This window comes from Tiliqua scincoides, chromosome 2, assembly GCF_035046505.1.
Source record: "Tiliqua scincoides isolate rTilSci1 chromosome 2, rTilSci1.hap2, whole genome shotgun sequence".
Lineage (NCBI taxonomy): Eukaryota > Metazoa > Chordata > Lepidosauria > Squamata > Scincidae > Tiliqua > Tiliqua scincoides.
The window spans coordinates 129869733-129892370 of NC_089822.1; the positions used below are offsets into that span (position 1 = coordinate 129869733).

General features: G+C 46.2%; 2 protein-coding genes across 2 annotated transcripts; both read right to left on the bottom strand.

Moving 5' to 3' along the window:
- Window positions 1–2983: 2983 nt before the first annotated feature.
- LOC136641986 (leucine-rich repeat-containing protein 3-like) lies at window positions 2984–3742 on the bottom strand. Its single transcript, XM_066618134.1, has one exon. It carries the CDS (start codon window positions 3740–3742, stop codon window positions 2984–2986), a length of 759 nt encoding a protein of 252 aa, XP_066474231.1.
- A 9518-nt stretch (window positions 3743–13260) lies between these two features.
- MYG1 (MYG1 exonuclease) lies at window positions 13261–20965 on the bottom strand. Its single transcript, XM_066616098.1, has 7 exons — window positions 20738–20965; window positions 19008–19120; window positions 18584–18743; window positions 16981–17130; window positions 15385–15507; window positions 13957–14138; window positions 13261–13594 (listed from the first exon to the last, which is right to left on the bottom strand). The coding sequence occupies exons 1-7, from the start codon at window positions 20891–20893 to the stop codon at window positions 13408–13410; spliced, it is 1071 nt and encodes a 356-aa protein (XP_066472195.1). The 5' UTR covers window positions 20894–20965; the 3' UTR covers window positions 13261–13407.
- Window positions 20966–22638: the final 1673 nt, after the last annotated feature.

The window sequence follows — 22638 nt, forward strand, 5'->3', positions numbered from 1 at the left end:
GGCCCTAGTCAGGTGGCCCTGTCCTATCCTGCAGTTCCAAAACAGATTTTGCTGAAGGCCCACGCAAGGACTGTAGCACCCAATTACTAAGATGCTCTAAGTGGAGCAGCCACAGTGCTGCCATAGTGGGGCAGCTTTAAGATTAAAAAGACAGCACCCAGTCTTCCAACTTGCAGCAGGAGGGAAACAAAGCCTGCACATTTTGCAATGACAATAGATTGAGTTAAATGCCCTGAAAGGCTAAGCCAATTAGCCGGACAAACTGAAGCAAGGGAATGAAATGAAATGATGTAATCAGAGGCCCTAAATTGGACACTGTCTTTGTCTTTTGTCAAAGATCCTAAAAGCTTATCTGGAAGAAAAGACCAAGTGGCATGTTATTGGGTTTCATGCATTTGCTTTATTTTAGGCTTTTAGGTTCCTGGCTCTCCAAAGACTCATGAAGGGCAGTTCCATTTTAGAACCAATTTTATAAAAAACAGTGAACATATTCCACATTAAAAGTAAATCTGCTTTAAAAAGATTGAATCTTGTGTAGCTATTTGGGGACTGTCTGTCTTGGATGTGCCTGAGCCCGGATGCTCCTTAGCCATTAGCTTTGCACAGTAATGACACAGTGCTCTCAGCCAAGCATTATTCCTTATTGCCACTTCTTTTGTTGCATCTGTACATGGGAGGTTGCTCCCAAAGGCCCTTGCATCATCACAGAGGGCACCTTGAGGATGGGTGGGTGGGGGTGTCTGGAAGAGGTGGTGATTACCTGAGATAATGGTTCTGTTGCTGCTCTATGCAAAAATGGGACATTGTCTGCTGTGGTTCTTCAGAAGGTGCTGCGGCCTCTTGGAAGAAAGTTACCATTTTCAGATGGAGTAGATAGCAGCAGAGAAGGTGCTAATGCAGCATGACTCTTCTGTGTGTTGAGGTGATGAACCTACTGAGGTGGTCAGAGTGAGGAGAAGGGGGTGTCATGGGGGAAAACATTGTTGCTGTCATCTATGGTGTCAGTGGGGGGAAAAATACATGTAATATCACCATGAATCTCAGGGGGACCCATCCAAACTGAACTCCCCTTCCCCAGCTCTGGCACCAGCCCTGCATACAATAATCTGAGGGGCACTGTTGCTTATAATTCTCTGGATTGCAAACTTGAGTTTTGTGGTCATGTAACGTGTGGGGATTCTGCACAGGAGTCAGGACCCAAAGCAGGCAGTAAAAACAGCTGAAAAGAAATTGGCTGTAGCTGAGCAGATGGGGCCTGAAACACTCTTGTAAAAAGAAGGGATTAAGTGATGGGGGTTTATGATTGTTTCATTGTTAATCCTCCAGCACTAAGCTGTAATAGCTCTGGCTAAATCCCTGACAAACAACAAGAGCGACTGATGCTGCAGAAGGACTCTCTTGCGAGGAGGGACCCAGTTTGATTGAGAGATGCTTTAGGTTTTAAACATAAGTATCCTCAAAAGGGGGAATTTATAATGGCCCTGAAGAGGTTGTTTAAGGAGACAGGGCTGGGAAAGACTCACTACTTGAGTTGTGAGAGAGCCTGTCTTTCTTGTGGTATTGTCACCTTTAAGGTTGATCATGCTCCACAACAATCATCATAAGCTCTCTCATTCCTTCTTCTACAGGTACAAGAGTCTGCTTAGCTCATTCCTTCTTCTACAGGTGGCTTGTACAAGGGTCTGCTTTCAAATTATGCCACATTTTGCCTCCTGTGGTTGATAACATTCTCACAAACGCCACTCGAGCAATGTGTTTGTATAAGTAGTCAGATGGGTGAAAGAGGACCATACTTCCCATTATTGTAGGATAATAATCCCAGGCAGTAATCCCAAGAAGTCATCCTAAACATACTCACCTTGGAGCAATTCCCACTGAATGCAGGAGAGTTTACTTCTGTGCATACATGCATAGGCTGGCTCCCCTCTGCTCTGACTGGTCAGATTTTGTAACAGTTCGCTTCCTGCTATCACATAAATGTATCAGCTACAGACCGATATTAGTACTCTTGCGGCAAATTTGTCCAATCACCCTTTCCTATATCAGTGATGCAAATAAAAGATAAAACTTGTTTGAAGTTCCCTGGTTTATTCTATAAAATGCCTGGTAGCAAATCCAAAGCAAAAATACTGACTAGGCAGGTAAAATACCTGATGATTGGCAACTCCAGATATGGCTTAGGCCAATGTTCATTCCAGGCAACATCAGACCTTTGCTTGTTGCAGGGAGACCCAGTGATATAGTCATTCTGGGTGGTTGGCTAGAAGGGGAAATCATGTAGTCATCATGGAGAATTGATGTGTGTTGGCTTAGAAGTCTCACAGCCCAATCCTATCCACACTTTCCTGGGAGTATCCCCATTGACTTTAATGAGACTTACTTCTGAGTAGGCATGCATAGGATCGGGCTGCCAACCAATAACATTCTAAATGGTAGCACCCCCAAGATGGCAGGTTGGGCAGCATAAGCTGCATTTTTGAATGTTTCCCAGTATCCATACAATCCATGCAAATAAAAAGCTAATCCATCAGGGAGAATGGTTCTAGCCTAGCTGACTTCCAACTGTGCTAGGAGTTTGGCCTGTCAGGAATTAAGATTTTTTTGTTTTTAAACACAAGGAAGTATTAAAAACATACCTTCCCACCTACAGTCAATTTGACTACCTTAGCACTACCTCATTTTGTTATATGGACCAGGTCCTAGGTACACAAGATTAGATAGTGCCGCAAGAGCTTGGTTAGGATTTAGCTGCATCGTAGGCTTGGGTTAAGAGAGCAGTGGCTGATTTTAAGAGGAACTCCATCCCAAGAAATTATGGAAGTTGTAGTCCTGTGCAAAGTACTCCAAAGTCCATGCAGGGAGTCACAGAGTTTTCACACAATTATACGTAGTCTGGTTTTCTTGAAATGGGGCAATGATGGCTTAAATGAGCTTCATTTTGCAGTGTCAACATTGACCTTGAGATGGTTGCCTGAATCAGCCCTCAGAGGATAGTGCTGAGCGTATCTTCCTCAACCTCCTCCTCCTCGGGGCTGAGCTGCTTGCTTGGCAGTGGTAAGGATTTGAGATACTCCAGGTGGCGTCGGGATTCGGCTTGATTTCGCCTCACATAATAAACAACATATGTGATTATGACCGTGAACCAACAGAACATGGTGAGTAGCATGGCCAGGTCAGTGTTCCTCTGCTGGCTAACACAGAAGTTGACCCCAGCACTGAGCAGATGGGCCAGGCTCTTGCCAGCATATTCCTCCCACATGGCTGTGGCACACACAAGATCTTCCACCGTCTCTGTATCCAAGGGAAGAGTTGTCATCAGCTCCTGCAGGGAGCAATCACAGTGCCAGGGATTGTCATAGAGCTCCAGCCTGACCCATGCCAGTGCCACGAAGGGAGCAGCCTCTATTCTCTGGAGCTGGTTGCCTGAGAGGTCCAGCAGCCTCAGCCCCCCACCCAGTCCGCGGAAGGCCCCAGGAGCAATGCTCTGAATGAGGTTGTCTGCCAGGTGGAGCTCACGGAGCTGCTTCAGTCCACGGAAGGCACCGTTGGGCACGTGAGTGATCCAGTTAGAGTCTAGATAAAGGACACGGGTGTCATGAGGAATGTCCAAAGGGATCACTACCAGGTCTCTCCGGTTGCACCACACCACCCCACTCCCGGGTGGGCAGTCACAGTCTTGTGGGCACGGGAGGCTACCATGCAGGCAGAGGATCAGGACCAAGAGGGAGGGCAATGCTGGCATCTCTGCATAGCTCTTTTCTTTCTCAGTGGGTTGGGAAGGTCCCAAGAGGAGGTAGAATCCTGGTCTGCAGGTCAAGAACTTTAACTGGAAAGGAAGCGGGAGAACAGATGAGTTGTGGAAGTGTCCCCTTAACGTGCTCCACCGGCTTGTTTCCACAGTATTGCCACACTGTCAAATGTTTGCATCAACTTTTTCTTGTAGGAAGTGGAGTGTTGAAGTTTGTGCAATAAACCTGCACAAGCATCCTGCACCCGAAGGGCGCAATATAGCTAGTGAGTGAAACAGAGGGAAATACAAGGGCTTCCCCTCAGAGTTTTCCAGTAAAGTTCTCTGTGGTATGCCTCCCTTTCTAGCTAGATACCAAGCAAATAAGACCTATTTCTTTTCTCTCCCCCAACCAAATATGGTGTTCTCATAAATCACGTATTCCCTTTTTTTTTAACAATCACATGCTTTGACATGATCCTCTTAGCAGAGGATCTTGCTTTACCTCTTAGCCCAGTTCACAGCTTTGGCAATCACATCTGTGCATCACCACATTCTCTTAAAAGATGTGTCCACCCCCATTTGTTTTACCCGATCTTACTTGTATAGATTGGGCCATTTCATCATCTGTTTTCAAGGCAACTTTTAAATACCCATTTCCAGATTTTTCATACCACTCTGGACTGAGTCATGTCCAAAAGCATGCTGAAATCCAGCTGTGGAAAAAATGGGCACCACTCAGAAAAGCACCATGAATCTTTGCCCACCAATGGAAAGAGCAGAAGGAAGCCTTATGCTGGATACAGTTCACAGACTCCCAAACATGCGGTATGGAATCAACAAGGAACAAATGAAGTGAAGCCTGAAGGAGTGCCATGGAGAGATACATAAGATGCTCTGTTTCTAGCATAGTACTGGACATGAATATTCTTTTTTTAATCTGAAAATCACAATGCATGCATTTCCCAGTTAGTTATCTTACAGGTGAAAGAGATGCTATAGATTTACAAAAGGAGGAAAATATTAAAGAAAATATTTCTTTACTCAGCGTGTAGTTAGTCTGTGGAACTCCTTGCCGCAGGATGTGGTCATGGCATCTGACTTAGATGCTTTTAAAAGGGAATCAGACAAATTTCTGGTGGAAAAGTCCATCACAGGTTACAAGCTGTGATGGGGGTATGTGCAACCTCCTGGTGCAGTGAAGACAAGGAGGCAGAGTCTGTGGGTACTCAATGGGTAAGTGCACTGTCTGGAGCAGCCATTTTCAACCACTGTGCCGTGGCACACTGGTGTGCCGTGAATGGTCCCCAGGTGTGCCGTGGGAATTTGGGAGAGGGGCATTTATTATTAGGGCCATTGGGAGATGTGAGCCCCCCATTGACAGCACAGTGTGCCGTGTCAATTGTGAAAAACTGATGGTGTGCCTTGACCATTTTAGTGCCTTACCAGTGTGCCATGAGATGAAAAAGGTTGAAAATCACTGGTCTGGAGTGTCAGGGAGACAGTCAGGGAGCACAGGTTCAAATCCCCTCTGGTGTTAGCAAATATATTTAGAAAAATAAAAAGAGGGATGGGTTGCACCAGGTAGGACCATGATGCAACGCAAAACTAATTTGAATGCAAAAACCTTACTGGGGAACCCCAGAAATCCCTTAAATAAACAAAAGAGGCAAGGACAGCCCTTCAGGGAAATCTCCTAAATTAAAGGCATGGGGAACTCTGAAGAAATCTGGGGAAGGGGAGAACCAGCCCATGCGGAGCTGGGGAGCAAGGAAAGGGTGAAGTGCTTCTCCTGAGAAAAAGGTTCCTGTTTAAAGGCTCCTGAGCCAGTGTGGAGCCTCCCTGCAAAGTGGAACCTGGGACAATTGACCCTTCTTAGCAACACCATTGAGGCAGATAGAGATTCCCCCCCCCCCATTACTGCCTGAGGTGATTGCTTCAATTGGCCTCATGGATGGGCTGGCTGCTCATACAGTCTTTCATGTACAAAGATCATAAGTATCTGGATAATCAGCAGCATACAAGAAAGCGTGGAGTTGGACCGTTCCTGCTTCCATACGTCTTCCATGGAACAGCTTGCTCCAAAAACATATGTTGGAAACCAAGAGGTCTTAGTAAGATCCAATGAGGGTTTCTTAAGTAATGGTCTTGCCTCAGCATTTTCCAGCGCAGATGGGACTTTGCCCTCCCTCAGCAAAGACCTACCACCTCAACCACCCATTTCAACCCTGGTCTCAGTAAGCAGCCAGGAAGGGCAATATTTGGCCACAACTCTTCAACCAATCTCTCCACATTCTCAAGCAAAATAAGTTGGAAGCTTAGCTCCATGGGAGACAATGAAGCACACAGGGCTGCAACAGGCACACTCTGCTGGGGTTCACAGAAGACTTTCATGTTTTAAACAGTACATTAACTATTATCTCAAGGCAAATCAATGTCCCACTTTGGAAAGATGTCTTATAGTTACCCCCCTTCACCCAACTCCCCAATATCCTGCTATCTGAACCAAAACACCAACTTCTAGTAAAAGCAAATACACAAGTGCACACCCCAAAATATTTCAGTGCTGGTATCACCTTTCTGACTTCTATGCATAGAGGTGTTTGAAAACAGTGTTATTTTACTCAGAAGTGTTTACTCAGAAGCTCATTGTGTTCAGTAAGACTTGCAGTCCAATCCTGTCTTGTGTTGAAACAGGCAGGCCAACTGGCCTGTGCTGTATGCAGAGCAGGACAGGAGGTAGATCCCACACAATTCAGACTAAGGGAATTTATTTCCCCTTACTTCGTGTCACATGGCAACCACCTCAATGAGGCTACTCAGATCTGCACCAGCTGAATTGCTGGCACAGATCTGAGCAGCCTGGTGTAATGCTGGACTACTAAGGAGAGGGGTTAGGATCTGGCCTAAGTGCTGAAGGCCATCCCACCCCCCTCCTGGACCTGGTCCACCTACGTCCACCCTCCCCCCACCCAAAAATGCTCTGTTCCGCCCTGTCGCCACCCTTGCTACCCTCCCCCCACGACAGCTTTTCTAGGGCAGCGCATACTCACCCATCACCAGCTGGGATCTGGCATGGAGAGGCCAGCACACATCCTCACTCTGGCCTCCCTGACTCCCGAGTCATCACAGATGTGCCTTATGGCATGTTTGTGACACAACCAGACAGGCGCAAGGGACTTGCGCCGGCCCATAGAGTGCTTTGGATTGCGCTCTTAGGTTGTGAACCTATCCTACTCACAGGAAACAAACACCTTTATTTGTTAGATCATTGAATAAGGATGACCTTTCCCCCAGAAGACATTTATCTATGAAAAGCTATTTTCTCTAGACATGACAGAGTAGCAAAATTAATCCACTGGTCGTTATGTAAAAAGTATAATTTGCCAGCATTAAAAAATGTTTTGGAACATCAGGTTGAGAAGGTGTTGGAGAATGAACAAGCCAAGATCCTGTGGGACTTTATAATTGAAATGGACTGATACCTTGAACATAATACACCTGATATAATGATAACAGAAAATCAAAACGTCTGGCTAGTTGATATTGCAATTCCTGGAGATGCCAGCATTGATGAAAAAGAACTAGAAAAAAATAATAAAATAAAGACCTGGCCATTGAAATCACACCATTATGGACAAAACATACCAAAATGTTCCCACTGTTATCAGGGCACTTGAAACAATCTCAAAGGGTTTTGTGAATCACTTTAGCTGACTGAAATAACACCATCAGATCTGCAGAAAGCACACTATTAGGAACTTTGTAGATACTTAGGTCTCATGTTGAGACTTGTATCAATTGCTTAACACCAGTTAACAACTGTGTTTCATGTAACAATAATAATAAACTAAATTGATATACTAACTTCTGCCCCCTGCAAAGGGTTGCAAAGTGGTTTACAGGAAAATACAGGAAAATAAAGCCTGCCCTAAAGAGTCACAAAACACTGACTGCAAGATAAAACCAAGAAAAACAATGAACCAAACTGAGCATGTTCTCCCATCAGTTCTCTAGTTTAGCCTTTCATTGTTGTGGAAAGGTACTCTTGCTTCCGAAACTACTCTAGCAAGTATCTTATGAAGTACCTGACAAATACCGTAGTAGATTTTGTGACAAACAGGGAATGACATATTAGAACCCCATTCATCTCTTCCCAGAAAGGAGTCACTTAGAGACACTGCCAAAACGAAAGGAAGGGGTCAGCATGTGGTCAGTCTGAAGTCCAACTGCTAATTGGGATTGTGCCAAAGAACTTAAGACTCTATCAGGATTGCCAACTTTTCCACTGATCTGTGTTAACTGCACCTTTAACCGCAACTCGACATGCTTACCTTAGCAGGTGATATTGTTTAGCTTCAGGCTGTGAAAAGCTTCAGGTGTTCTGATTTTACATCAGGCTGTTGGAAAAGGCAGAAGAGCAAACCAGGCTGTATGTTTTTCTGACCAGATGGGAATCCTAAAGTCAATGAACCTTCAGCAGAATTTTTCTGGCTACATGATCTACTTCTAGGCAAAATAAGACATTGTTCACAGTAACCACTTGTTCTTTTCAGTCCATTTTTACCTTGGGTTGCTCTACATCAGAACCCAGACAAATGATACTGCCCTTACCAGACCGCTCACATCTAAGGCTGCATTAGCTTTCCTAAGTCTAGTCGCTTTCCGGGTCACTGGTATCATACCTGGAGTAGCCATTTGTGGTTGTACCTTTTCTGGCCCCTTCTCCTGGGGCTGCAGGAGTATCTAGCCAGGCCCTGATTAGGGCAAAAGATGGGTACAGCTGCTCTAGTGGCTGCTGCTTTACTAGCACAGAATACCAGGTGTCAGACCTGGGCATTGATGGGCTTTAAATTGATACACTAAATTGATATTTAGTGATGTACTGGAGGTTTCCCTGCCAGGGTCCCAGCTCTACAGGGATCTTCTCTTCTGTCACATCTTGTTACTGGTGAGGCTCCTGCACTTTTAAGAACAGCGGTCCACGGGCATGCAGTCACTTACCAGCTGTTGCTGTTACAGACACAAGGCTAAGTGCTGAGAAAAAGATCATCATCACCACCAAATGTGTACAAGTCAAGTCGCTGTATAAGACACCAGAATATGGCTAGGCAAATGAAGCAAAAACTGGTGACAGTCAATCTTTGTCCACCCAGCATTCCCCTGCTGCTCCAAGGCAAACACACCTGTGCAAACTGTGCTCTTTGCACTGATGTGCCTTCTTCTCAGAAGTGGATCAGGCTGAGCAGCTCCAGGGACCATCTCCACTGGATCTGGGTCTCCACTGGGTCCAGGGACAATCTCCACTGGGGCTTCTCTGCCCAGCTTCCTCTGGGTAGCTGCAAGAGCCACAAGCTTCAGTTGCTAAACTGTCACAGTGCAGCTGCTTCTCATTTGGTTTCCCTGCCTGCTGCCCAACAGTGAAAGAGCTCGAGGCACACAGGGAGCTTTTGCCTGCACAGGACCAGTAACTGGGAGAGAGCCTGCCCCTGCTGGGCTGTAAGATGCATCACAGAGATGGAAAAAATATACATATATATATATATCCATCTCTTTTTTTCCATCTCTGCGATATATATATTTGACAAGGACATTGAGCAAAATAGTGCAGGGAAACCCCAACTTGGACCCAAGAAACTGCACCTCAGGAGCCATTACTAGTAATCTGACCTAAGGGTCAACTGACAGATATGGGCACAGATATGAAGCTACTCTTTAAAGATCCAGAGCCATCCATCTAGCAATCTTGTCATCTCTGAGGGGAACTCCAGTTTCTGGCAGTCTTTCTCCAGGCTCTGCTGCCCGAAAACCTTTAATCTGGATATGTTAGGGTTGAAACTGGTACCTTCTGCACACAGTGTCCGAGATCTGTCCCGGGCAACTACAGCAGCCTGCAACAGGTTGCTTCAAATTGCTTCACTGTCAGAGTCCAGAGCATCCAGAACTTCATTACACAATTGCATATATCCAAAAACAAAAAAAAATCCTCCCCAAATTTTTCCCAAGATCTGCAGTGGCATGGAGGAAAAGGTGTGATTCAAGTGATCAACAGCAACAAATAGTTTGCTCCATGGTCTCTGGCACCAAATTTAGTGATTTAAGCCAGTCTTTGTGAAGCCACTTCAACCATTAAATGGGACCTGCCCAATCTAAGGTGCTGGAGGAATGACAACTCAGCCTCAAATTTCACAAATAAGAGTTTATATGTGAAGCAAAACTCACCGACAGAGAAGTTACCCAAAATGATATTTTACAGGGTTTCACCCATCCCCCTATCCAATCTCTAATTATGGCAATCCCCAACAGCTGGGAGAACAGTCAATGCGAAAGAAAGGCTTTCAAAATTACAGATGGTTTAAAAGAACCATGCCAGTCCCAACCAGCAGGAAATGAATCAGACTCTGTACATATGGCATTCTTCCACAGGAGAAGCACAAAGATCTGCAATCCCCACTTAGGCAGTATCTGACCGGATCACATTGTCTTCATTTTGAAAGTGGCAAGGTTAGCCATAACTATCATTGGGTGATCTTTGTCAATACCTGATTTTAAACACACATTTGCTGTGACAAATCCAGATTTGCCCAGCCCCACATCCTGAACAATTCCTTTTGTCAATTGCACAGCTAAGGGCCAAGAAAGACTTTAACTTAGGACTCAGTGCTTCTGCCTTTTACTATGGAACTTCTGCAGCCATGCAAAAATATAACCTTCTTACCTATATTTGCAAGAGGAGGTACATGAAAACTATAATCCTTCTGCTGTTTTTATTTACTTGACCTCAAATCTATGTTATTTGGGCTTGTTACTAAGCCTAACTTCTTAGTCAAAGGATCTGAGGGGATTCTAACTGATCCTATCTCACCAGACCTTAATGTATTTGCCATCTTAGCCAAGTTACTAAAAAAAATTATCCTAACCTGGGAAAGCTGAGTAGTTAATGACTGGAAACTGGCAGTGTTTCAGTCATTACCCGTTAGATCTCTCCTGCACAACTTATTGCTCTTTAAACTATTAGGTGCTGGCAGCTCTTGCTATCAGTGTCTTAGGTTGGATTTAATCCGTGTAGTAAAGCTGGGGCAACTAGAACATTTAATTTAGGGCGCAATCCTAACCCCTTATGTCAGTGCTTTCCAGCAATGGCATAGCAGTGCCAATGGGACAGGTGCTGCATCCTGCAGTTGGGTGTCACTCAGGGAGGCCTCCTTACAGTAAGGGAATGTTTGTTCCCTTACCTCAGAGCTGCATTACCCTTATGGCAGTGCCGGAAAGCACTGACATAAGGTGTTAGGATTGTGCCCTTAGTTTATCAAATGACCTCCCTGGTCTGCCATGGTAAGGAGAGGCTAACGTATCTCCAAAGGGGTCCAGGAATGTCACTGTGGCACTGGGGGCATAACTCAGTTTTCATTTTATAAGAAAAGCAACAGACTTTAAGGTTATCCAGACAAGCTTGAAACAAGTAGGCAGTGTTGATGAAACACGAGGCTGGAGCTAAATAAAAACTGCTTGTGATTTTGTACCCAGCAGAGTTCCTTACTGTTCTCCATCACTAGCAAATCCAGAATGCACAAAGTTGTAATAATTACAAATTGTTTTTAAAAAACCAAAGTAATTACAGGTGGAGCCTTTTTATGCGCATGAGTTCCTTTCCCTGACCCGCCATAATTAGGAAAAAAAACACTTTGTGCTAAATCAGTTTTACACAAATTGCTAGAGTTATGCAAATACGCTGCAGCCTGACACTTGGGAATGGAAGGAAACTAAGGCAGCTGTTCTCAATCACCTCCCCCTCCCCACTCTGTACTCAGCCCTCCCTCCCTTGCCAACTGTCCCACTTCTTTCACAGGTGGGATGCTGAGCTTTTAAGAGTCCAGTCCTATGCATTTCTACTCAGAAGTAAGCCCCATTGTATTCAATGGGGCTTACTCCCAGGAAAGTGTGGAGAGGATTGCAACCTGAAAGCTCAGTCCTATGTCTGTCTACTCAAAAGTAAATCCCATTCTAGTCAATGGGGCTTTGTCCCAGGAAAGTGTGGAGAAGATTATAGCCTAAATCTCATGCTTTGGTTTGCTGGGAAGACTTGCTTGCTGGGCTGTTTTGTTGTGCAAGCTGGAGCATGGAGAGCCTGCACCACTCAGCTTGAAGGGGGGATTGGGCAAACACTCCCGGGGCTTTTTAAAGCAATCCCCTCTGTTACTACTGCACCTGTCCCTGTCCGTGAGAGAGAGAGCCCTCCACCTTGCTGCATGTGTTCTGGCTACAGAGGTTCTCCCCCCCCCTTCCCCTCTTCAGCTTCTTTGCTGGCTCAGGGGCTCCAGGAGTCTTACTATTCCTTCACAAGGGGAACTTCTTCCATGGCTCCAGGGCTATTTCCCTGCCTGTGCAAGGCAGAGCCTTTTTGCAGTGTTTTGGGCTGCCTTGAAACGGAGGGAGACACCATAGCAAAGGAGGTGAAGGTGTGTGTGACTCTGAATTCCCCCACCAGATTTTTGTTGAGATAAATCAGCAGATAAAAAATCTGTGGATAAATACGTTGCACCTGTACTGTACATAAGAAAAATTCTGCTGGAACAGGTCAAATGCCCATCTAGTCCAGCATCTTTTTTTTCACCATGGCCCACCGGGCTGCCTCTAGGAAGCTTAGAAGCACAAGAGAAAGGCACACCTCTCTCATCATTGCTTCCCAGCACAGAGTCATCACAACCAGTAGCAATTGATAGACCTGTCCAATCCCCTTTTAAAGCTATCCAACCTACTGGACCTTGTGGCATCACCACACCTTGTGGCAATGAACTCCACACACTATGTGAGGTGTGCAGATGAGTCTCCTTTTGTTCACCCTACATCTCCCACAATTTTATTTCATTGGATGACCTGGTTCTAGTACAGGGAAAGAGAAACCGCTCTCTATCCCACCCTCTACAACACACACAAGTTTATAAGCCTGCATCACACCACCCTCGGTCAGCTTTTTTCAAGCTCAAAAAGCTCCAAGTGTTGTAACCTTTCCTCAAAAGAAGGTGCTCCAGCCCTTTGATTATTTTGGTTGCTTTTTTGGCACCTTTTCTAGCTCTACAATAGCCTATTTAAGGTAGGCTTGTGGGTAGCAACCAGAATTGTACAGAGTTTTCCATACATTTATATAGGAGTATTATGACACTAGCAGTTTGATTCTCAAGCTCTTTCTTAATGACTCCTAGCACCAACATTGCCTTCCTTGCCACTTCTCATAGACTGAGTCAATTTTTTTTTTTAAACTGAGGTATCCAGCATGAGTCTGCATCATTCATTTGGATTACTTGGGTAAAAATTTTTAATTTTGTTAGCATGAAGTATACATCTCCTTCATTGTTATCTTTCACAAATTTACTCCAAATGGACCTCAGGCATAGTGGCTTCCACGAAGATATCATGTCAGTCTTCTCTGTGTGCGTATTTGCTTCCAATCTGCTCATGTCTAAGGCACGTGATCAGCTCCTAAGCCCTTTGCAAAGGATTCTGGGAAAAGCAGTCAAAGTTTTTAAACCCACTCCTATTGTTCTTTGTTTGTTGCCATGGCCAACTTTGAAGGTTTTCCTCCACCTTAATGTCTAATAGTCTGTCTCACAAATACACACACATAGAGGTTGAGAAACTAAAGAAACTCCCTCTCTCCCCCACAGGTCCAGCTGAGTTTCTCAGGAGCTGCATGTGCTGCTTTCAGTATGCTGAGCCAATGTCTTGCGTGCCATTTCCAGGGCACCTTCCTTAGTGTGGTTTCCCCCAATGAAGCCGCTGGAGTGTACAAAGATGCAGCCAGGGATGCCGCTGACTCGGGAGAGCTCCTCATCACGCAGACCCCGCCATTCCTCCAGAAGTGACAATCTACAGGGGAGGGGGGCAGAAGGATTGAGAGAAGAGAAGAGAGTGACAGGTCCTTAGCCTTGCTTGGGAGGAAAATGCCAGGAATAATGTCCCACCAGAAAATTTAAGGAGATTATGGCTCTATTGCGACACACCAGTACATCCTCCCTCAGAACCCTGGAGATTTCTTTTTTATATTATCTAGGCCTTAACGTGGAAGAGCATTCTTGGCAGATAACAGAACATTCTTTAAGATGCTACAGGATCCTTTGCTGCTTTTAAATAAATATGAGAACAACAGGAGAAATGGCATTCAGGATGCAGGACGACTAATTCACAGTGATTGGACACAAGAAGAAAGATGTCTGGGATCCTAGGCTCACCGGTTCTGAAAGGTGCGTAGCCCAGCAGGGACACACTGCACTCGCCACTGGCCACCCAGATCAGTGTACAAGATAAATTTGAGAGGCTTCTTCACATCCAGCACTTGCTCAAGGCTGAAGAGATGCTCCTTCCATGGGCAGCCACCCTGCGCCAGCACTAGGATCTCACCACTGGGATCAACCTGCTCAAGAAAGAGATGCATAGAGTTCATGGCCATCAACTGCACTGTGAGAACATCATGGATTAGGGAGAGCTATTATAAGCGGGTCTAGAGAGCTTTAAGTCTATAGTGCAGATTTCCAAGTCTTTTAAGGTAGAATGCAAGAGCTCTGCTGGACTAGACCAGCATTCTGTTTCTCACAGTGGCAGAACATATGCTTCTGAAAAGTCCACAAACATGACATGTAAGCAAACAGCCTGCTGTTGCTTCCCTACAACTGGTATTCAGTAACATGCAGTCTCTAAGCCTGAAGGTTCTGTATAGCCATGTGCTGCTTCCATGTTCAGAGGCAGAATATCATGAAATACCAGTTCCTAGACTCCCTCAAATCTCTACAGCAGTGGTGGCCAAACCTGCCACTGCCGTGCAACAGAAAAGTGGTCCCTGTTCAGACTGCATCTTTCGGTTCTGCCCGGGTGCTGGGTTTTGTCCTCCACAATCAGGGGACAGGGATGCTCTGGGCAGTCGCATCTGTTTCCTGGCGTCCCAGAAGGCTGCACTACAGGGCGTCTGGGCAGACGCAACTGCCCAGAGCTTCCCTGTCCCCTGAATGTGGAAGACTACACACGGCGCCTGGACAGCATGGTAAGGTCTGCTCACCAAGTGGACGGACTCATCCAAACCCCGGATCTGGTCCCTGGGCCAGGGTTCAAGCAGCCCTGCTCTTGGGCTGTTCAAGCTAATTGAATCATCTGATTCCTGGAAGTCTGCCTTTCCTTTCTTTTTTTAATGTTTAAGTTTCTAGCATTCATGGTTACATGGAGGAAAGGATGAAGACGTGCTGTCTGCTAAGAGTTCTAGAACTGAAGGGGATGCCAATAGAACATTCACCAATGTGAATTGGAGGAGCATGTTCCTTCTGCACAGCAATTTGTCATTTTCATCCTTCTCCTCCCAACTGTTCCACCACCATGACATGGCAGGACATTTACATGTACACTCATCACATATGACCAATCACCTTTCTTTTACAAAGGAATCTCTGTACATAAGAGATTCCAGCTTGTGTGAAGGAGATACATACTGAAAGCAGGCATCTGAAGCACCTTAGAAAGGTTTTGCATATTCACATGCAAAGCCTTTCTAAGGTGCTTCAGACTCCGGCTTTCAGTATGTATCTCCTTCACACAAGCTGGAATCTCTTATGTACAGACCCACACTGCCCTTTATGAAGTCAGCTGGGGGAAGGGCACATCATCAGTGGTACCTGGAAGCGCTGCTGGATGGCCTCCTCCACAAGAGTGCGTGCAGGCATCCATGCACGGTAGTAGTAATCTAGTCGGTCCAAGAATTCAGTGCCCACCAGTTCCATGGCCTTCTGGAAGCCAGCCTGGGAAGAAAGCATTGAACAGGCCACTGAATTCAGAAACCAAGGCTCAAAAGTAGAGCACAGCCTTTGCATGCCCTTGCCTCTGAGAGTCTCAGGTTCCAATCTTGCAGCTAAGTGCAATTGCTCCCCTGGGGCATACAGCCTGTCCTGCCTAGGTGGGTCTTTGCCACTAGTCTATTTGGAGCACAGGAGGTGGAGATGCCAGCTGACTCCTTTTTGAACTGCTCAACAGGCCAATTTTAAACAAAGGGGGGATTTTTATTTTTAAATAAAAATAACCTTGCAGCCTCTTTGCTCTTTATCAGCTGAGATTTGTTCCAGGCAGCCAGGAAAGCAACACAGAAATTGCTTCCTAGCCAACGATCCTTAGGCAAACAGACACCTGGGTATGGACGACACAAGCAGTCCTGATTTCTACAAAACAGATTAGGGTACCAAGGCATGGCGCCAGGCTCTTAATACAGCAACTTCAGCCAGACCAGAGCTGGAGTAATGCTGGCAATGACTGGATGTGAGAGGCCCTTGTGGAAACTTGAAGATCAGGACTGAAGTTCTAGTACAAATTGCTGGCCACTTTCAGCCTTCATGAATGCTTGATCAATGTCAGAGACACCCTCACGGAACACCCGGAGGCCCTGCAATTCCAACTGCCTCATGCAGGTCAGAAGAGCCACTACTGCAGCTGATATGAACTGCCCAACAGATCTCCAGAATTAACTGCCTAGGTCCCACAAAGGAGAAAGAGTTAGTGCAAGTCAACTGTGCCTAAGACAAGCAGTGACTGTGTTCCACTATTAGGAATAGTGGAATAGTGTACGTATCATTTTTCCTTAAAAAGTTCTCAAACCCATTTACATTGCAAAGGCCTTAAGAAGATGACTGCTTTTTCCAAAGAGGCTCACAACCAAAACAAAGATGAAAGACAAGTCACCAGCACCAGAGGGCAAAGATACTCTGCAGGGGTGAACAGGGATAGCTGATCTTCCCACTTGCTAACTCTAAAGAGGCCCACCACTGAAAAAGTGTCACTGTAAGTTTCAGGCTAGCAGAGGCAAACCATCATTCTTGAGAATGCAGCCTGTTCACTCAGATGTCACACAACCAACCCAGAATAGCAACTCCTTCAGCAATGTAAGAAATAGGACTATTCTTTTTATGCCAGAGCCTAAGTTCATGTCTGTTCTATAAACCTTTATTTCCCAACTGGGACACAGAGAGCTGGAGAGTCACAAAAGTGTTTGACAATAGCCACTGGTATGAGAAGAGTATCTGATAGAATGGTGTTAGGGAGGACAAAAACACTGTGGAAGCCAACAAGCTGTCCAAAGGTTGTTGATCCAAACCCTCAATGGAGAAAAAATGAGATGAGGATTCTTCCCAAGAGAAAGGGTAAGATCCTTTCTCTTTAAACAACACACCCACACCATCAGCCCACCTATTCACCCACCACTGTTCAAGCTTTCATATTCCTACCTCAGTGTCTTGATCCTTGTCATTCCAGCGGGGGTTCAGATACCCCACCCTGGCGCTCACATTAGTGGTCATGGCGTAATGGGGCTCCCCATCCCACTGGGAGATGCCATTGTCTATTGCGTCAATCTCCTCCACAAAGTTCTCGTACAGCTACAGGGGCAAGAAAGCATCCATTCAGTGTGAGACCCTTGAGACTTGGCTTTTGTTGTATGTAGACACCTTAGTGCTCCTGACATACTGATCCTCCCCACTTACTGCCAGCTTACAGCAGTTTCAGGTTTGCCCCAGAAGGATCCTTTAAGGCATAAACCCCATTCATGCATACTCTGAATGGCTTCAGAATTGCTTCCCCATGGTATAATCCATTGTCATCAGAACACAAACAAGTAGTTAAAAAGAGGCACACACAACTGGCCCCATTAATGTGGTTCTGCTGTTCACATGCACATTGCAACAGGGTAGGATCACGAGTAACCCTTCTGTCATTATAGGCATGTGTGAATGAAGTCACAATCAGAGCCATAGCAACAAAACCCACAACTAGCCCCAAACTCATTTAGTGGCAATGACAGGTGTGCCTGACTCCTGGTCTAATCAGATATCCTGGACTGAACATATTTAATGCGAGGGTTGCCACTCTGACACGTGCAGGCTCAGGGAAAAAGTACAGCATGAGCAGACTCAACGTAAAGAAGTAAAAGATCAAGGAGCCTGACAATTTTGGAGGTAGGAACTTAGGATTTGGGAGATTGGGAGACCTCAGTCTTCTCTCTAAGGTGGGTATAATGGCAGCCTGTTTCACATGATTGCTCTGAAGTCAAGAAAAATGCTGTAAAACACTCTGAATGTTAAAACCATCACATCCACTGTATAGTCTAACAATATAAATCTAGTATTGACTTACGAATGCTAACAATTCTCAGAGTGAGAAAAAGATAAACATTTACAGTCAGCTAATAAAAACGCATGATAATAGAACAGTGGCTTTAAATGTGCATTGCAAGGAATATGGGCAGGGCAATCCTCAACTTGCACTGGAACAGGCAGGCCAGGAGGCCTGTGCTGTATCCAGTGCATTTGGGGCTGGCTGAGACACAGTCCAAGGCAAGGGGAAAAAATTCCCTTACCCGGTTAGAGCCACAATGGCCCCAATGGGTGTACTTGGACCTGCGCCACCTAAAGAGGTGGTGCAGATCTAAGCAGAAGGAGCAGCCTGGAGTTGTTCCGCACTGCCCAGGAACAGGGCAAGGATTTGTCATAACCGCTGGGTCCTGGCCTCATCTCCCGCCTGTCTGCCCACAGGCCTGCCTGCCACCCGCCCCGAAACTTACTAATGGGAGTTACTTCTGAGTAGGCATGCATAAGATTGGGCTCTAAGTTACTCAAGCTTCTGCCACTGGCTCCCATAATGGCAACTACAAAATTATTCCTTTCACAGTGAATACATACAATAATCATAAAAGGTCAACTGAATCAGCATTCTGTGAAAAGCTCATTCATTCTGCACAGCTCCTAGCAGGGTCAAGATGTGGGTTTATTCATATCTCCCGTTATTATGGGTCCTCTTGAGGTTAGGAGGGGAATCTCACACACAGACTGTTACCTTGTCATAAAGCATGTGCACAACAGGATCCTCCTCCTTGAGGCCCAGCCGGGTGGCTAGAATCTGGGTGCCAAAGTGAAAGTACACCAGCCCTGCGCTGCTCAGCTTGGTCAGCCAAGGCTTCTCAGGCTTGAGGCTGTGCATGGATTCCCCAAATGACCTGTAGCGACAAGAATGTTTCCAATCACAAAACCTCTCCAATTAAACCATTTCTGCCCAAGTTGCATATATGCAAAAGGGACCAAATGTGTATACCAGTGAGCAAAACAGAAATGGGTTAAGACCATCTCTCAAAGAGGTGGGAGAAGAGTGGACCCAGGAGCCACAACTGCCTTTTCTCCTTCTACTTTGAGACATTTAAAGGAGCGACCCTAACGCCAAAGCAGGCAGGAGTGGGAGGAAATGCTAAAGGATTTATCAGTACCTCTGGTGATGGTCATAGCGATGCTTCTGAGGGTCATACTCGCCTCCAACGTCCACCACTACATCACACCCTGACAGCAGCTGGGGATCCCGTGTCCTGATGATCTCTGCATCCTGGGGGAGCACAACAAGCAAGTAACAACTATAAGCAGGTTCTATAGCAGAAACAAATGTGTCTTGATGCAATTCTTGCCAGCTCTGATCTAATAATTAGTCATTGCCATGGCAGTCCTCAAAGAGGACAAAATGCAATCTTTATTGAACCTATTTTGTGTTGGGGCTTCTATATGCACATTTTGGAGTTACAGAGAACTCCTCCTTAGGCAGTATGTGCACTGATAATAAAATATTCTGTTACCTGAATGTTTGCATTGTCAGTTGCTTACAGAAAGTGTTCTAATAACATAGGCCTACAAAATTGAGGGTCAAAGTTTTCCCAAACTTTATGGTGGTTTGATACGAATTTGGGGTGCCAATTCTAAAAATGGCATCTGTTTTGCCTTATCACGTCTAGTTTTGGAGACACAGCATAGCCTCTTTAGTGAATGGTTCAAGCAGCTTCCTCATGAGGAAGCCATGTAGGCTGGTTTTGTACTCTGAAACCCCACAGGGATCAGGCTGAAAAACTGTTAGGGTTTGTCAGGGGGCAGGTAGGATGTCATCACCACCATCATCCCTGTTGCACTCAGGGGATACAAGAACCCTTATGGGTCACACAGGGAATTAATCCTATTCCTCATGAGATCACTCCAGACGCAGGGTGACAAACCATAGGTCCATTGGCTAAAGGCTTTCCACAGCTCCTCTCCCTCAACTGAAAAAGAAGCACTTGTGGAAAACACAACAGCATACAGCTGTTTGTACTGTCCATGGCATTTGACAGTACTTTATTCTTGAAGAATTCTTGTGTGTGTGTGTGTGTGTGAGAGAGAGAAGTGCAATTTTGTATGTATGTGAATGAGTGAAATACAATTCTCTGTGCAAGGTGTAATTTTGTGAGTGTGTGTGTGTGTGTGTGAAGTGCAATTCTGTGGGTGTGAGGTGCAATTCTGTGGGTGTGAGGTGCAATTGAGTGTGTGTGAGAGTGAGGTGCAGTTTTGTGTGTATGTGTGTGAGTGAAGTGCAGTTGTGGGTGAGTGTGAAATGCAATTCTGTGTGTGAGTGTGAAGTGCAACTGAGTGTGTGTGAGAGTGAGGTGCGGTTTTGTGTGTGAGTGTGAAGTGCAATTGAGTGTGTGTGTGAGGTGCAATTCTGTATGTATGTGTGTGTGTGAGTGAAGTGCACTTGTGTGGGTGAGTGTGAAGTGCACTTGTGTGTGTGCGTGAGAGTGAGGTGCAGTTTTGCATATATGTGCGTGAGTGAAGTGCAGCTGTGTGTGAAGTGCAACTGAGTGTGTGTGAAAGCGTGAAGCACAATTGTGTGTGTGTGTCTGTGGTGCAATTTTGTGCGTGTGAGGCGAAGGCACCCTGCGACAGGAATGGAGGGCTGCAGTGCTGCAGCCGCTCCCCGCTCTGAGAAGAGCAGGGCCAGTGCCAGCACGCGGAGCCTGCATTCCCCCTTCACGAAGCGTGCTACAGCAACAGATCCGGGGCAGGCGGGGCTGCAGACTGCACCCTGCGCGGAGCCTGGCGGGCGCGTGAGGCGAGGGCGACACGTGCGCCCGCCCCCCTCCGCCACGTGCTTCCTGGAGGGAGCAGTCGCGCCGGGGCCGGGCCCGCGGACCTCTCGTACCTGGTAAGCAGGAAGCAGCCTCAGGAGGAAGCAGGCGAGCGCCTCGTCGCAGTGGAAGGTGCCGCTGTGCGTGCCGACGCGGGCCGGCCGGGGGCGCTTGGGGTCGGGCATGAGGCCGCCGCTCAGGCTCCGAACGCGCAGCAAGGTTCGCAGCATACGTCGAGCGAGGAGTGGCTGCGTTCCCGCGGCGGCCGTACTTCCTCGACGTGGCGCGCACACGCTTCTTACCGTATACCCGGGACGTCGAGCGCAGGCGGAACGAGCCTGTATCGCAGACCCCTTCCGTGGTCGCCCAGTGTTGCCTCCAAGGTCAGTGAGGGTGAGCGGGTGGCAGAACCGCAAAAAGAGGACCAGGCGCCCCAAAGTGTAGGGCATCCAAGAAAAATGTAGGACAGGAGGACATCAAAGTGTCTAATTTAAAAGTATGTTGCTTATTATTAAATTTAAAACTGTATTGCATATAGTTTATTAATTGCAATTAATTAATTAACTGTGTTGCCCTCTCACAGGGAAAAGGAGGACATTTAAGTTCTTTTCCAGGACATGAGGCTAAGAAAGAGGACATGCCCTGGACAAAGAGGACATCTGTCACCCTGTCCAAAGTGCACATGTAAGAGTTTAATTTTCTGGAAGGAAAAAAAATCCTGACCACATTGTAGATCCTGTTTTTAAAAAAATGGGGGGGGGGGGGGAGGATCAGCAAAACCTTCAACCCACCTGTTCACAGGTAAGGGACAACTTACCTGTTCAAACACCCTTTCCAGTGCAAATAAGGTGAGTAGCGAAGACATGACTGGCGTGAGAAAGATGCTGAGTCAGAACAACAACAATGCCCTCTGCAGGTGAGCCTGCAAAATTGTATGCAGCCAGCTGTTGTGCACACAAACATCAGGGCAGTGTAACAGCTGGAACACGCTCTTAATAAATGACATGGATGCAAAAGGGGGGGGGATGTATTGAAGGCACACAGGGCCAGCTCAAGACCGCAAGCTGCTCAGGCAGCCTACCAAATGCTGGCTGTGTTCTTTTTTTACCTAGGAAAAATGTAGAAGTGATGTTTTCAGCATGCTGCTACCATGTTTCTAGCACGATTGTTTAAAAAAATGGCAGAATGGTATCTCCACAATGAAATCACTTGTATGGAGGTCGCTGTGTTGTTCCGATACAGGGGCTGCCATGTTTTTAACAGGTGTCTCTGTTTTTTAGATAGGAAAATAGGCAGAAGTGACATTATGCATGGTGATGGCCATCTTTTCTAGCTCCGAGTTCGCTCAGAGAAAATCTAGCGTGGCTAGCACTCTGGAACCTAAAAAAATAATGCAACCCAAGCGTGCTGGAACCTAAAAAAAGGAACCCAGCTCTCTAGTGCTTCTTAGTGCTAGAAGTTAAAATAAGAACACAGCTGCTGTCTTCCCTTAAGAACATAAGAACATAAGAACAGCCCCACTGGATCAGGCCATAGGCCCATCTAGTCCAGCTTCCTGTATCTCACAGCGGCCCACCAAATGCCCAGGGAGCACACCAGATAACAAGAGACCTCATCCTGGTGCCCTCCCCTACATCTGGCATTCTGACTTAACCCATTCCTAAAATCAGGAGGTTGCGCATATTCATCATGGCTTGTACCCCATAATGGATTTTTCCTCCAGAAACTCGTCCAATCCCCTTTTAAAGGCGTCTAGGCTAGACGCCAGCACCACATCCTGTGGCAAGGAGTTCCACAGACCGATCACACGCTGAGTAAAGAAATATTTTCTTTTGTCTGTCCTAACCCGCCCAACACTCAATTTTAGTGGATGTCCCCTGGTTCTGGTATTATGTGAGAGTGTAAAGAGCATCCCCCTATCCACTCTGTCCATCCCCTGCATAATTTTGTATGTCTCAATCATGTCCCCCCTCAA

What these genes read in the sequence shown, in the direction of transcription:
- LOC136641986 (XM_066618134.1), bottom strand. Translation starts at nt 3,742, where the DNA reads ATGCCAGCATTGCCCTCCCTCTTGGTCCTGATCCTCTGCCTGCATGGT.
- MYG1 (XM_066616098.1), bottom strand. Translation starts at nt 20,893, where the DNA reads ATGCTGCGAACCTTGCTGCGCGTTCGGAGCCTGAGCGGCGGCCTCATG. An exon ending in ACAAGGATCAAGACACTGAG is followed by an intron (nt 15,508 to 16,980) that starts GTAGGAATATGA and finishes CTTTCTTCCCAG; the next exon opens with GCTGGCTTCCAGAAGGCCAT. An exon ending in CCATCCAGCAGCGCTTCCAG is followed by an intron (nt 14,139 to 15,384) that starts GTACCACTGATG and finishes TTTCTTGAGCAG; the next exon opens with GTTGATCCCAGTGGTGAGAT.